This window comes from Callionymus lyra, chromosome 17, assembly GCF_982586985.1.
Source record: "Callionymus lyra chromosome 17, fCalLyr1.hap1.1, whole genome shotgun sequence".
Taxonomy (NCBI): Eukaryota; Metazoa; Chordata; class Actinopteri; order Syngnathiformes; family Callionymidae; genus Callionymus; species Callionymus lyra.
Window position 1 is genome coordinate 14,741,830 of NC_141834.1, and position 16,386 is coordinate 14,758,215.

Here is a 16,386-nt window from a genome sequence, read left to right on the forward strand (position 1 = left end):
TTTTAAATTGAATAAAAGACACCACGATCTAAATATTTTAAAAAGGTAAACAATTTCACATAAGATTATACAATATTACACATTTTAGCACATCGAATTTACTTCATTTTTGATCAAGCACTCTTGAGGACCGACCTGTGGTGTGAGGACCTCGACTGAGTCGCATTCGCTCCGCCGTACACACGGTAAGTAACGTGTCAAAGCGTTGCGTTTATATATCTATCAGTTTATGTTATAGGATAAGCTTTCGCTACTGTGTAGTCAGTTTAAAGTAAAATTACAACGCAAATATGTGGCTATAGCAACGGGATCGTTTCGCCCCGAACACATGTACATACATGCACCTCAACGTCATATGTGTTATTATTATTATTCTGTGGTGAACTTACATCTATTTAATCAATAATATTCTTTGGCTTTGTCTCACATCTATCTTTATTAAGAAGCTTTTAATAATAAACAACACCACTTTTAATAATTGGGTCAATCCATTTTTGTATGTGTAATATTGTTCTCTACATTTTAAGGGTGCAGACATGAAGTCCAAGAAGAAAAAGAGACAAGATGACTTCCAGAAGATCAAGTTGAAAGTGGGGAAGAAGAAGCCCAAAGCCGATAACGCCACCGACACCAACTTTCGTTCGAAGGCAATAAATCTCCCCGAACAGTTGAAGAAGGGCAGCGGTGGCCCGACGACCCACAGACACCTCGGCGTTAATGTAAGTGTTGGAATCCTGCTTTAAAATACTATGTTTTGGTATCAACCCTTTTTTTTCTTTTTGTGTCCTCAGGAGCTCCTTTCTCAGCTTCATCATTACAATGCCAACGTGAAACACACTGCCTTGTTGGGTTTGAAGGAGCTGCTCTCTTCTAGCCCTTCGGTTTTAGATCAACACCTGTCTCGCTTGCTTTCGGAAGTGGCGGCCGTTTTCTCCGATAAAGATGGGAACGTTCGCGTGGTGGCAACTAAAGTGCTCAGGTAAGAACGCACGATTAATCCAGAGTAAAGCGGGAAGTTAAATATAAGTATTTCTCTTCACTGGGCTGCAGGTTTATCGCCCAGTCGGTCCCTGCAGAACGAGTCGCTCCGTTCTTTCCTCTCCTGCGAGCCCACCTGTCCTGTGCCATGACTCACATCGAGTCCAGCATTCAGGAGGATGCCATGAAGGTTCTGGACGTGCTGCTGGAGCACTATCCCGCTCAGCTGGCGGCGAGGCCCGCCGTACTTCTCACCAATTTCCTGGAGTTGATCTCCCACCGACAGAACAGTGGAGGTGCCAAAAAGACTCCGGATAGCAAGGGAAGGACCTGGGCTTTGACCATCAACCCCAACAAGAAAGTCACGAGCCAGCAGTGGAGACTCTCTGTTCTTCTCAGGTATTTAACTCGCATTTTAAATAGAAATATTTTTGCCAAATGTGAAGCTAATCAAATTAAATGAGTGGATTTTAAGGCATAAAAATGAGATGGGTGATCTGATCCCTGGTGTTGAGTGTTGGTCCCATTTAGCCGCTCTATGTTGGGTCGAGCATCGGTTAAAACGTTCCCCCGGGGAGATGATCTAGACCAGAGGTGGGCAATTATTATTCTTCAAGGGCCACATTCAATTCTGTGAATGTTGTTAGGGGCCATCAAGCAAAAAGAAAGATAAAAAAATCCCTTAAAAAAGGACATTCATCATTAGCCAATGACATTTATTAAGCTAAATAAGCTACAATTTTATTCCTGTATATGAGTTTTTTTCAAAACATTTCTTCAACTTACTTAAAAAAAATGTTTTGAGAGATTAATATATATTCAAAAAAATTACACACAAGAAAGGAGGGAAAAAGTGTGAAAATGTAAATAAATAATAAATACAAAATACATTTGCTAATGCATTAGAACCATTTATACATGATCATACTTTGACATTACGAGGGCTGCATAAATACAGTCAAAGGGCCACATGTGGCCCCCCGGCAACACTTTGCCCTGGTCTGATCTAGACACTGTAGAGCTATGTTTATGCCGACGTCACTTGGGTCAGATCAGTGTGGATCTGTGCGTATGTTTTGATCAAAGGAAGTCACGCAACAAGATTTAACACCAATTACTTCATTAAGCATTTATATGAGCAGATAGAAAAAACAAGAAAGCCCAAAGAAATGAAACCATTAATTTTTATGGGTGTTCTGCACAGAGCGAATCTTACGACCGTATTAAAGCATGATAAATAAGAGAGAAAAGCTTTAGTCGCCTTGTTGATTATTTAAAACCACGGTAGTTTCTTTTTGTTTAGACATTTTTGTTCAGTAAAGATGAATCTAAATTTTACAAAAACTTTTCTGATATTTCACTCTGGCATTTTTGTGTTCACTTAGAGAGCTTTAAACTCTCAGGCTTGTTCATGTTCCTCACAAAATTGTCACTTTGATTATACGATATTTAAAACAGACCGTCTTCTAATATTCAGCCTATAGTGTAAACAAAGTTTGCAGTTTAACTGTATTTTCTTTATGTTATCGAAACGTTGATAAACATTTAAAAACTTTAAATAAATATCAACTTTGTAGTTCCATACGTAGTAAATTCTGTTTTTTATTCAAAGCATGATCAGTGTTAATATTAAAGTTAATATTTAAACACTGTTATTGTGTGAATCAATAATCCAAGCCCAGGTATCGGGGCCTCAAAAGTTTGATCAATGCGTCTCTAATAAAAACTGTTCTTTTGTTTAAGACTCGGGAGATTTCTTCAAGCTGTGGTCGAAGAAAGACCTGTGGAGGAAGGTGACGTCTCAGCCCCCAACGAAGGGGTGTTTGGCTCTAAGGATGACGGGAGGATAAATCCTCTCTATCTCACCTGGGAGGAGATGAGATCCAACAAGGTCGGGGTGAAGGTTTATGAACATTCCGGGGCGACGCCCACTCAACACTTTACCTTCAAACTCAGGTACAGAGTTTTGACAAAAACACTTTGTTGAGCATCACTCATCCAGGTGAATTAAAAAAAAAACCTTCAGACCCGAGGTGGACTCCGGTGGCGCGGCTCCGGAGGGGCTGGACTCGGCCGAAGCGGTTCAGAACTTCGCAGCCACGCTGGTGCCGCTTCTGCTGGAGGTCTGGGTCGAGGCCAGCGCCACGGACTCCACGTGGAGCAGCTGCGAAGGAACTCATCTGCTCAGCCCCGACGCCATGTCGGTCATGTTCCAGGTCCTGACGGTTCTTCAGCTCCTTCGGAAGCTGGCGCCGCAGCGCGAGCACCAGGACTCGCTGGTAAAACACGAATCATTTTCTCAGGAGAAAAATATTTCTTCGGCTAAACCGTATTTCATCGCAGGATTCCTGGTTCCGTAAAGAATTCCTGGGAGAGTTCAAACAGCATTTCATGAAAAACTTTCCGTATGGGATTCAAGACGCACCCAGACACAAAAAGAAAGTGAATCTGAAACGGTAAGAAGAATTGTGTTGAGTCAGGCCAGGAGTATTTGATAATAAATCCATAAATTAGTGGCAAATACTTCAAATCAAATCATTCAAAATGAATAAAATGTAAACATAAAATAATAATAATTCAAATTGATAATAAACCTTACATTTAAAAGACCTGTTATCAAAATAAGTAAGTAAGTAATTTGTACTTATATAGCGCTTTTCCAGACCAGGGTCACAAAGAGCTTAAACATTTAAAACAATATTCAATAAAGTATATACTTTAAAGTTCAAGATAAAACTGAGAACAACACAGGAGTTCCAGAAAATCAAGGAAAAGCCTGAACAAATAAAAATGTCCTTAAATGTTTCTTAATAAGTAGTTAAAGTACAAGTTAATATTTATCAGTCAATAATATAAAACTATGAAAGTGTGTTTTTTAAATAAATATGCTGGCCAATTAAAAAATAAATTAAAATAAAAAAAGTATTAGTTAAATAACGTGTAATAATTCATAATAAGTTTTACAAAAAACGTGGAAAGCAAATACAAATTGCTAGTCAATGCACAATTTAACTGATCTTAATTTACAATTTTTTTTTTACAATTGATAATTGAAGTAATGATCAATTCATTTAGATAATGACGAATAATACAGAATTATTTATAAATCATTAACAATTTTCTTTTTAGTCCTGTTTTTTTGTTTTTGACCCTGTAGGGGCCGAGCCTTTTATCAGCTCGATCAGCATTTGAACATGTTTGCACTTGAAAAATAATTTGCCTCTTTATTATTATTTTCAGAAGTAAGCAAGTGGCCACCGTGCCCGGCCCCTCCGTGGACCCTCTGGCTCTAAACATCACCCTGTGCCAGGTCATGGTGTCGCTCAGTCAAAAGCAAGCACTCGGCCCAGAAGCCGAGGGAGACTGGCTGGCGCCGCTGAGGACGTTTGTCAAAGAGACGCTCAGCAACGACGTGAAGCTGAGCTACAGGCAGCTGCACATGCTGCTGGGCACCGTGTGGAAGATGATGCTGACTCAGCGCAGCAAAAGTAGGATTTTTGACTTGGTGTCAAAGAATTTGTTTTTAAGTCCGTTTCATGTATTTTGTAATCATTGGTTTGAACTTAAATAATGGCTTGCCGCAACCATGTGGCCCTTTGTATTTATGTGGCTCTCATGTGGTCACAGATCATGTCGAAAATACTATTTTAATTCGTATCTATTTCTATTACTCATTTCTAATCTCTGAATATGACTATCGTTTTTGCTTGGGAATTTTTCCCTCATTTTTTTGGTATATTTTGTGTACTTTTCTATCAGATCTTTAGAGGTTTATAGGAGTTAAATAAAATAAAAATAATTATTTTAGTATATTGATCTTGATTTTATTACTTAATTTTCGCTAATTTATTTTTGACTGATAGCCCCTCACAACAGCCACTGTATAACATGTAGGCCCTTGAGAAATATTAAATTGTATTGTAATATTTTAATAATTCTTAAAAAGTCTCCGAGTATACATGGACCACCAAACATCATTACAGCAGTGGGTCCGCCATGTTTTTTTCCTTTAATTGAAGTTCTGAGAGACTTTTTTAAAGTGACTGCGAAGATAAAACGAGATACTGACACCTTAATCTCGTTCAAATGCACGTGGAGGATGTTGCACTAGAGGTTTCACAGTGTGCAGTTTCACCGCTGCGACACCAGGGGGAGCCAGAAACAATCATTTCAATCTGGCATTGTATCGCTTCAAGATGCAATTTCAAGACAACATAGATTAAAGACATCAATTTGAAACTATTAACTGTCCTCATAAAGTGAGTGAAATAATGTGTAAATACTTTTTCCTTTTGTGTTGCAGCTGTGACTGAAGAGCTCTTGGCTGCCGTGTATTTCTACTATCAACAGAAGAACCTGACGCTTCAGACCAGATCGCTGCTGCTTTCTTTCTACAGCAAGATCTACCAGCAGGAGCACGGACACACTCACATCGCACGGTAACGGCCTTTAAAGTATATACTTTATTGAGAATTGTTTTGATTGTTTAAGCTTTGTGACCCTGGTCTGGAAAAGTGCTATATAAATACAAATTACTTACTTATTTACTTACTTTATAAGTTCAAACCTATGGAGGAGGGGCTGATCTTTTTGTCCAGACATTTGATAGTACGGTGATGCCTCGATAATGCGGGGGTTACATTCTGAAAAACACATTCAATTAAATCCTGAAGTAGTGACCATTTAATTTTTTTACCTGTTTATAATGACTTGGAAATATTGAATTGAACTTTCATAAAACTTTACAACATTCATTTTACAACACTCTCAAGTAACGGTGACCTAAACAGCTAATAATACGCTTTGCCGCCCAGCCAAATCCCTGCTGCAATCAATTTTGACAAAGCAACATAGACTGAGGATTAAGATTCTTGTAGCGACCAATAAAGCGCCACTTAAAAGAGCAGTGTGTGAGAAAAGGCATTGACTGTTTTTTGTCACCATGAGTAAGAGTAATGTTTATTCATTAAAGTTTACCTTGGATTTCAAAAGAGATGTTTTTCTCCTCGTCTCCAGGAGCAAAGTTCTCTCTCGGTGGCTGGCGTCACTTCCGGTTCAGCTGGTGCAGCTCGGCCACCGCAACCCGGCGCTGTCGGCTCGACTCGTCCAGTCCATCCAGGCAGCTGCGTCCCGCGGCAACAAAGACCTCCTCAGCAGCCTGCAGACGCAAGCGATCAAGCTCTACGGTACAACTCTAGACACATGTGTGTGGTCTCAGGGTCAAGGTCAAGACCTGCCTGGGTTCAAGAAAGATCCATACGCAAGGGTGAAGGTCGTTCACCTTGACCCTGAGACAACACAAGGGATACCACAAACTCATTTGTTCTCGAGCCTTCGGGTCATCTTGACCCAGAGATGACACGAGGGATACGGAAGTGTATCAGTGCCATCAGAATAATGGTTTAATTTAACTGTCAAATGTTCAAACTTTGAATTAAATATTTATTAACCATTTGATTATTTAAAAATAATTGAATTCAATAATATTAACGTTCGAAGGTTGAATTCCTTTTTTTTAATAGCTGAATAAATTGTTGTTTTTCACATATTTTATTTTCTAATTGCGATAAAAATGTATTTTCCTAAATTATATATTATTAAATTCTTGGCTTTTCAATTAATATAGAAATGTAAGTATAATCGTTTCACCAGACAATATTAAATTTAAAAGGCTGTTAAATAAAATATTTGTATTTATTTTTAATTATTGGTATTTTATAACGTGAAAAAAATATATATATATATATATAAAAAAAGTAATATCTTTTTTTCCAATTCAAATACATCATAAATACAAAATAAACATTTCAACATGCATGTTTTAAATTGTATTTAAAAAAAAAATGTTACCCTCACAACTAAACTTTTCATTAAAAGTAAATTCAAAGTTAAAAATGTTAATTTCAACCATTTCATCTTCTTCCGTACATTGTTCAATTAAGTCCACCAGACGACACATTGACCTCCAAAGATGAGTGAAACTAGGTCACAAAGGAGTTTCACGAAAGCAAGAGGAGCCGAACTCTTGTGTGATCGATGGGAGGAGACCAGAGTTATGAAACGAGTGCAGAGCCAACGATTCACCATCACAAGACTCCTTTTGTCCCCGTGCTCCTGACATCAGCATGTGCGTCAGAGTCGGAGCGACCGCCGTAACAAGACACTCGCACACATTATGAAAGCCTTTTTTTTTTTATCATCCCGTCGTGAACGTCGTCTGGTCTCCTGGTTTCACTGCGACCGCCATGGGACGCCTGGAGGCTGCGGCGCGATCCTCGTCATCAGCCGCCTTCATTACATGTGTCTGTGTGTCTGTCCCACCAAGATCCAGAGGAGGGAGTCGTGGTCCTGCTCCCGGCAGAGTCCCAGCAGAGGATGGTGCAGCTGCTCTACTTCTTGCCCAAGATGCCCAATCCTCTCCTGGCCAACCTGAGCTACTGCTGCACGGCTGGAAGGATCTCTGCTCCCCTCGCCGCGTCCCTGATCCGAATCATACACTTTAGGTGAGACTCGGTGACCTATGAACCCACTTCTTCTGGACGCATGAAATAAAAGATTTCAGAAGTACAGGTGGAAAGTTACCCATTAAGTAATTAAACAAGTTTTTTTTGGGGAACTTGTACCTAAAAAATATTTCTAAACACATTTTATTTACTAATAACTTAAGTCTTTTCAGAAAAGTGGAAATAAAAGTAAATTAAATTATTATTTTAGTATTTTTCTCTTTACCTTTAAATTAAAAATGACTTGGAAAAAAACTTTTAATTTAGTTTATTCAGATTTGTTGTAACGACTGTACTGTCTGTCTATAAGTAAATTCATTTATTATCTCAGTATACTTTTTTAGATTTCTATTTAACTCTTTAAAATGTAGAAAATTTAGTCAGATTTGTATTTAAGGTCTAAATATAATAATAGAAATACATATTATACTACTTTCCTGTGTACCCTTAATTTAAATTACATTTTGAATTTTTATTTTTTATTTTTTTAAGATCTGTGACTGAAATAATATAAATATTATTTTTTTTTTCAAAAATAATTAATTAAAAATTTATTAATTGCAGCCTAGACATTTTTCAATTCCATTTTTCTGTGTTTTAATAGAAAAGGAAATTTTAAACAAAATGTGTAAAAGATATATAGATATATATGGATAAAACTGTATTTATCCATCTGGATATCTACTTTGGGAAATTGTTTAAATTCTTTTTTTCAATTAAATATCTCTTTTATCACACTATCCCGCACTTAACAGTAAAATTAGTAGTTTTTGAGGCATGTAATGACTTTTACTTGAGTAAAATAATCTAATTCTCTTTCTACCTCTTCTTAAAAAAATAAAATAAAATAAACAGGGACGCTCTCCGACGTCACCAGTAGAGGGCAGTGTGGCTCTTTCCCAGGCGATCCTCATCCTTCATCGCCTCGTCATCACGTCATAGTCCTGATCATCTGGCGAGAGTCGATTTTAAAACGTCTTGTAAAATTGTTGCTCTACTCTTAACACATGTCCACTTACTTACCGAAAGACAATTGGGCCTATTTTCGTTAGCAGGGAATTTATGGAGCGAATGAAAATGTCGGAGCAGAATCAAAGCTGCACAACAAATGAATGACACCTGTCAGATCACAAACTGCTGCTTCAAGAGAAAGTTGATGCCAAAAGCATATTTTTTTTAAAATGAGAACATTTGGGTAGAAGTGACGTCAGTGAACCAGCTGGGGATTTTTTTGCCGTGTAAAAGGGGAATTGCCAAACATGTTTGATCTAAAATTAGTGGATCGTGTGCTAGATTCTGTGAAAGAAAGAGGAGAAGATAGGACTGAGCCTTCTTGGTTTTACAGATTATTTGACGTGTTTATTCTTAGTGATCCATGTTTTCGTCAGTGAGGTTAAAGTTCAGGTGCAAACGCAACTTGGTGATAAAAGGGGTTAATTTATCGCAGAGGATTTAGATAAATAAGTTGATTCATTTTTTATTTTATACTCATTAATGAGGATTTGTTACGTACTTAATTGTCCTTAAACGAATGTCTTGATTTGAGTTAAATGGATGTTAGACTCTATTGCATTTTTATTATTTACTTTTTCGCTACTTTTATGATGATCCAAAAGATCTACCTTCATCAAAAGTAAGTCCATACTTTACTCGGATGACTTGCACTGAATGAACTGATAATCCGATGGAAGGATGTGTGGATTTAATCATCTTTAAAAGGTAAAAAAGCAGCATATTTCCTCATTTTTGGACACTTTTCCTCTGAAAGTAACATCCAAAAAATGACCATGAGACCTGGCCTTAAGCTCAGGGTCGGCCCTTAAGATCTGGTCCTCCACTGCAGACGAGACCAGGATCTTCATGTACAAAGAATTGCTTTGATTTCCTACTAAAAAAAAACGGTCGTACACTCAGACCCAGGAAATCGTGCACAAAAATATTACGATGTTTGAATCTGTGCGTGACACGTTTTTCTCTTTGTAAATCCCAAATCAACGTAGAATTCAGACAGGTTCCCGAAATTTTTCCTCTCGCGATCATAAAAACATGAATTTAAACTGGATTAACAGTTAAGAATATATAGAAATAATATTGTATTTACAGGCGACCAGTGGCTTATTTAAAATATTTTGAGATGAAGTTTAAACACTTTTTTTTGTTATCTGGAGATGAAATCTTGTTCGCCACAACCACACCCACTCCGCTGTGATTGGTATCGAGGTTTGTCACCGCGCGTTATCAATCCTGACTCGTTGTATAAACAAAGCGGGGGGCGTGATCACAAATATCCCCAAGGAGACTCCTGAGGGATCAATAAAGTTATATCTAACCTAATTATTACGTCATAATGGACTCCGCTCTCGTAACCTCTCGTTCGCCCAGATTTCAGAGCAACTTTATAAAGTAATAAGTTGAAAACATGGTCACGATGAGGGACTCACTGCATCTTGGAAAAGGAAGACTTTCAACATTTGATTCATGAGAGTCAGGAGAGTCGGAATTGTGTGTGTGTGTGTGTGTGTGTGTGTGTGTGTGTGTGTGTGTGTGTGTGTGTGTGACCCGAGGCCCGTGTTGTTCCGCGTCGTTACCAACACGTCTCACTGTTTTGAACTCTTGGCACCGAAGTCCAGTAAGATGATGATACAATGGGCTCATTGGAGGCAGGAATGCATTGTCGTCAGTATCTGGGAGATTGTGCTGCATGTGCCTCCCAGTCTTCACAAGACAAACTACGTTCACACACATTTCATACTTAAGGAGATTTGTTCGGCTCTTTAGTTTTCATAACTCTTATGAATAAAAGCCTATTTTTTTTACTTTTACGAAACGTAGACGCGCCGTCGAATATCTGACCGTGTCGTTCTTCCGCAGGTCGTCTCTGAGCGGCTGGTCAGCAGGAAGTCAGGAGGCGGCGCTCCAGGACGTGGACTACATCAGCTTCCTGTTCTCCACGCTGACCGGCTTCTCGTCCGACAAGCTGGCCTCGCTGCAGGAGGCCGCCGGCGTCAGAGCGCCGCCCGCCTCGCCGCTCTCGCCCGTCGCCCTCTTCCCGACGCAGCTGGAGCAGTTCTCGCACCACTGGGACATCGTGGAGGTGCGTTCACTGTCGTCGTCCACGACATGCTGTGATGTCACGACTGCAAACTAATGTTTGGATCAATACTTCAACACCTGCTACTGATTTAGTAACTTTGATCACCATTTTATTACTTATTTTAGTCACCAAGGTGCATTATGGGAGATATAATTCCTCAGTTTGTCAGGTTTTACCTATAACAGTCTCTAGAGAGTCACACACACATATATATATATATATATATATATATATATATAGTGTTAAGTCCTTTAAAAAATTAAATGTTAATAATTTATTATAATTGGGGCCAAATACTCTCAAATTGGGTTAAAAAAACGATTAGCCTAATAGCTATTAAGCTATTATTTTTCAACATAACAGTAATTTACTTAAGTTTTTGTTACTGTTAAAAGGTTTTACTTGATTAAAACTAAAAGTAATTCAGGTAAAAACTGAAGCTATAAATAATGGTTACTTTGTAACTAATTTTAGCTTACAATTGATTGGTGGGATGCTAACAGTTAGCAGTTTAGTCCTAGAAAGCTACATATGTAAACAATTATAGAATTTTAAATTCAGATGATTTTTATTTAATGTTTTGAAAAAGAAAATGAACTAACATATCTTGCATAAACAGAATCTTCCTCTATTTTATCAAGATTATTTTTCTCTCCAGGCATTTAAACAAGACTATGAACAAGTAACACACTTCAGTTAGCTTCAATGGAGGCTAACTGTTGTTAGCTTCAATGGAGGCTAACTGTTGTTAGCTTCAGTGGAAGCTAACTTCAGTGGAAGCTAACCGTTGTTAGCAGTGTAGTGCTAGGTAGTTCCTCAGCTGGAGGAAGATCATTTAATATCTTGAATATATTTCAAATAAAATTTGAGCTTATTACGTTTATTTAGCGATGAAACAAAATGTATTGTCATGTGGAATAAAACATGCTAATGCTAATCATACGATGAAAAAAAAAACGTTTTATTTCAAATAAATGGTCACTTTTTTGTTTTGTTTTTTGAAAGATAATGAAATATTATAAAATATACATTATTTTGAACTTTTAATAAAATAATTAAATTCTGATCAAAAATGACATCGCAGAGGTTTTACGAGAAGTTTGTTTGCAAGTTATTATTTAAAAAAAAAAAAAATCACTTGGAGTCTCCGGCTGTTACGTGTCCGAGAGCAGGAAGTTTATCACGTTGCGCAGGTTGAAGATGGTTCGGTTATCGGCGGCGGCGGCGGATACGTACAAATGCTAATCGGAGCCCGTGGCATGAATGTGACATTTTCTGCACAGGAATCACCGGCAACATAACCAGGCCCTGAGGCGTGTGTGCGTTCGCCGCTCGGCCTTATAATCACTAATTCAACTCCTTCAATTAAAGCCTCGCGTCCCGCCGTCTCGTCGCCCTGTCCAAGTCAATCTCCGGTGGTCACCCGACGTTACGGGGGTGGTCCGTGGTCGGGCTAATGAGACGGGATTGTTTTTAATGACGGCGAGAATGTCAACAGGTGACACTTCCGTCTCCGACGCCAAAACATGAAGATTAATGAGCGATAATTACATTTGAACGTAATCGCTCGTTCGGATCGTTTCGGTCATAATTCCGGGCGAGAGAAGAAGTTATTTGTCGTTGACGGATCACATGACACTCAAGAGTTTTGCTACACATTTCACGGTCGTCGGCAGAAGTTTAATTTTCAACCCGTGGGTCGGATCGACCTCAGATCATAATCCTGGTGCCATTTTTATCGCACTTTTCACGGAAATATTGGGCGTCACGGGGATTTGAGGGCGGCCGGCGCGATCCGACGCCATCACGTCATGAAGATCACACACACTTTAATCTCGCATTCCGTGGATTTGAAGTTCCAAGAAAATTTTAAGGGTCAGGTTTCGGGTCATTTCTGCAATAATTGTTTCATGTACAGAGGATTGAAACGATTGTATTCTTTCGTTAACGTTCTAACAAAATATTCTTAATGGAAAGATATAGCATTATAGCTGTAGTTAGCATTATAGCATTATGGCTATTTTTAGCATTATAGCTACAGTTAGCATTATATCTATACTAAGCATTATAGCTTTACAGCTATAGTTAGCATTATAGCATTATAGCTATATGCAGCATTATTGTTATACGTTAGCATTATAGATACATTTATATAGAGCATTATAGTTATAGTTAGCAGCATTGCATTATAGCTATAGTTAGCATAATAGCTATTGTTAGCATAATAGCTATAGTTACCATTATAGCTATAGTTACCATTATTGCTTCGTAGAGATAGTTAGCATTATAGCTATAGTTACCATTATTGCTTCGTAGAGATAGTTAGCATTATAGCTATAGTTACCATTATTGCATTATAGCTATATTTAACATTGTAGCTTCATAGCTTCATAGCTATAGTTGGCATTATATCTATAGTTAGCATTCTATCTATAGCTAGCATTATAGTTGAGAAACAGGATGCTTAGAACTACAATGTAACCACATGTTTAAGATGTTTTTTCTGTTATTATTTACTTGTAATCTTATTGCTAACAAATTTGAAATATGTCTTAATTTGCCATAAAAGTAAGGGAAAGATATTTCTGTATTTGTCGCACTTGTTGGGATCGTATTAGAAATATTTTTTATATTACATCCCATTTATATTTCCCTTTTTATGCCAACTTTATTTGTTTTATTACAACCTTGCAGCAAATACACATTCAATAAAACATAGTTAAGATTATTTAAGAAAACGTTATCGTAAACTATGTTATGCATGTGAAAGACACCAGGTTATTTTTATTTATAGTTAAATGTGTGTAATATCCAGGTTATTAAATATTAATGTGAGTCAACTCAACTCAACTTTATTTATACAGCACTTTAAAACAACAGAAGTTGGCACTAAGTGCTGGACAAGAACTTACAATAGCACAAAAAATAAAAACACAAATGATACAATAAAAGCTAATAAAACTGTAGCTGTTCTTAGTGCCTCTTGTTTTCCCAGAGTCTCACGGTGAGATAAAAGGCAGGGAATTAAAGTGGGTTTTCAGACCAGTTTTAAACAATTAAAGTCAGTTTAATAAAAGTTAAAATTGAAAAAACATCATTTTAATTTTAGAATATGTTGAAAAAGGGATGTAACTAGGAAAACTAACTTTGTGAACTTTACATTTTTTAATAGATTTACAAAAGCATGTGAATATTCTCAGTGTTTAGCTGGTTTGGTAGTATTTTTAAACACTTTTCAAACTCAAACTCCAGCATGTATTCCTAGTTATATCATGTTTTAACTCGACAAACGTCTGACTAGAGCCCGGAATGAGGCTTTGTTTTGCTTCTTCTCAGTGAACTCAGCTTTTACTGTGAGACATTTTATTGGAAAGATTTTGTTTTATTTATTTTCTGTTGTTTAAAGCAGCAACATTATCTGTTACTTCTTCTTATTCCGTTTATGATGCGATATAAAAACAATACGATCTCACATCCGAACAGGAAATCTGCCACAGCCTGGAAACGTTGGGCTCCAAGTCTCAGTGCTTCGACATCATGCAGAGCGGCATCCAGGAGTACTTGGTGAGAAACGTGGATTCTTGGTCTCCTCCTCCGAGCGCGACCTCATCCGACGACCTTATCTTCCAGAGCAAGCTGCGAGTGGTGCCGGACAGCATGGCCGCCGGCCTCCTGAGAGCCGTCTCCAGACTCCTGGACTCGTCCTCGCTGCCCGGCGAGCAGGTTCTGCGCTTCCTGTCCCAGTGTTGCCTGAGCCTGCTGACCCAGCTGGTCACGCAGCAGCAGCAGTCGTCCGCCAACACCGACCACAAAAGGTGAGCGCCCCCTACCTGTGGTTGAGTATATACACGGAGGCTGATTTTTCTCTTACCTCGCCGTCAGGGAGGCGATCTGGGGGGCGTGCGTGTCGGCCCTGGGCGCCGTGCCTCGCCTGCTGAGGACGCTGCTGCAGGTCCGGGTGGCGGCTCTGAACGAGGAGGAGAGACCTCAGCTCGGGCAGATCCTGTCGATGCTGCTGCAGCACACGCCGCTGCACAACCAGCTGGTCGCCAACACGGGTCTGCTCCAGGAGACCATCCAGCAGCTCTCGGTAAAAAGTCCTGTTCACACCTGGATCCTGGTCCAGGTTCAAATAATATTGAAAAAAACTATACTTAATTTTCTAGAAGATTGAATTTCAATCACTTCTATATATTCATTCATTCATTCATTGACAACCGCTTTATCCCGGGTCGGGGTCGGAGGGAGGCTGGAGCCTATCCCAGAGTCATAGGGCGAGGGGCAGGGGACACCCTGGACAGACAACCATTCACACACACACTCATACCTATGGACAATTTCACAAAGTTCTCAATTAACCTCTGTTTAATTTGTATGTTTTATAAATCATTATTTTAAATAAATGTTATTTCCAAGAGAGTTTGATATTCTAATTCCAATAACTCAACACATGGCCATTTAAATTCAAAATAAAAGTGTTGGTAAAAGAGTGCCTGACGACCTTCTAATATAGACATTATTTAATTCCAATATTCACAAAAATGATTCATTGCTTTAATAAAAATTCAATGTTGAATTCAACCATTGAATATTCTGATGGCATTGATTTACTTCCATGTGGAGCCTCTAGTAGTAAAACTGCATTTGAAAATGGTTAAATTACATATTATTTGAAGTGTCAAATCCTAACAATGTTATCTCAAGACACTTTACAGTTTAGTTAAGACTTTAAGAATCACAGTCAGACGGTGACGAGGAATAACTTCCTTTAAAAGTCAGAAACCGAAAACACAACGATGACACGACCCCAGATAATCTGTCATGAGTTGAGTTTTTTCTGTGTTTATCTGTTTGTGTCGGCAAAACTATCTGAAAAGATCTCTGATGTAGAAATAATAAAGTTTTACTTTATGTTTTAAGCATTATTTTTAAAAAATGTTATCAATCAGTCCAGGACCAGATGATTATATTTTGGGGATGTTCTAGTTGTTCCCTTTGGAGTTAGTAAAGTTTTAGTATGGCTTAAAACAGCTTAATACCACAATTATCTTCAGTACCGACCATAATTAGATCCTGATATTAATCCCCATTGGCTTCTGACGCCATTTGTTACGAGCATACACACCCCTAAAACAGAACCCCTCCATGTTTGAAATGACAGCGGTCCCTCGTTTATTACGGAGGTTACGTTCTGAACAATGAAATCCTCAGAGTCGTTCATAAAAAAATGTATAAGAACTTGCAAACTCAACATCTCATGTGTGTCATCCCTCTCAACAACCCTCTCAATAACGGTGACCTGAGCAATGCTTTGCCGCCCAGCCAACCAATCCCAGCTGTCGATCACTTTTGACATAGCAACATAGAGTTTAAATACGCTATTGTAGCGACTAATTAGCTGCCACTTAATAAAGTAATTTGTAGAAAGGCATCATGGGAGCTCACTGGTTTTGTTGTCACCATAAGTAACTGTCAGAGCTAACGGCTCTGGTCTTGAAGCTAGCTGAGCTAACGCTAACGTTTGTTCCTCCGCAGAGATACTGTCGCGGTGCGATGCGGGAGCAGTGGCTGACGGACCTGCTCTACTGCTACAGCGTCAACATGGCTCACGGCTCCAGCGCTCAACGAGGGAACCCTGGAGTTCGGGAACATTATTAAAGCGAAGGAACCCGATCATAAACAACAAAAAAAAACTACTGTGACAAACAAACCTTTAGTTTTTTTCCTCTCAACTGGTTCAGTTAGCATCACGTGTTGTCCAATGTTTACACGGTTACTTTTTGATAATAAAAAAACACACAACAATAGCAG

General features: G+C 38.5%; 1 protein-coding gene across 2 annotated transcripts; it reads left to right on the forward strand.

The window, feature by feature from the left end:
* Positions 1-156: 156 nt before the first annotated feature.
* tex10 (testis expressed 10) lies at positions 157-16,382 on the forward strand. 2 transcript variants are annotated; one of them, XM_087812451.1, is made up of 16 exons: positions 157-185; positions 535-719; positions 792-979; positions 1,051-1,377; positions 2,722-2,934; positions 3,005-3,257; positions 3,322-3,434; positions 4,219-4,466; positions 5,282-5,417; positions 5,995-6,164; positions 7,304-7,481; positions 10,353-10,575; positions 14,059-14,139; positions 14,206-14,390; positions 14,458-14,665; positions 16,111-16,382. In XM_087812451.1, exons 2-16 carry the CDS (start codon positions 537-539, stop codon positions 16,231-16,233), a joined length of 2,829 nt encoding a protein of 942 aa, XP_087668577.1. In that variant the 5' UTR covers positions 157-185; positions 535-536; the 3' UTR covers positions 16,234-16,382. The 2 variants fall into 2 exon arrangements, with proteins under 2 accessions (XP_087668577.1, XP_087668576.1); XM_087812450.1 differs by having other exon boundaries at positions 162-185; positions 528-719.
* The last annotated feature ends 4 nt before the right edge of the window (positions 16,383-16,386 follow it).

Coding starts and splice junctions, on each gene's coding strand:
- tex10 (XM_087812451.1), top strand. CDS start 537: ATGAAGTCCAAGAAGAAAAAGAGACAAGATGACTTCCAGAAGATCAAG. Junction 7,482..10,352: donor ATCCGAATCATACACTTTAG/GTGAGACTCGGT, acceptor GTTCTTCCGCAG/GTCGTCTCTGAGCGGCTGGT. Junction 14,140..14,205: donor GCGGCATCCAGGAGTACTTG/GTGAGAAACGTG, acceptor CTTATCTTCCAG/AGCAAGCTGCGAGTGGTGCC.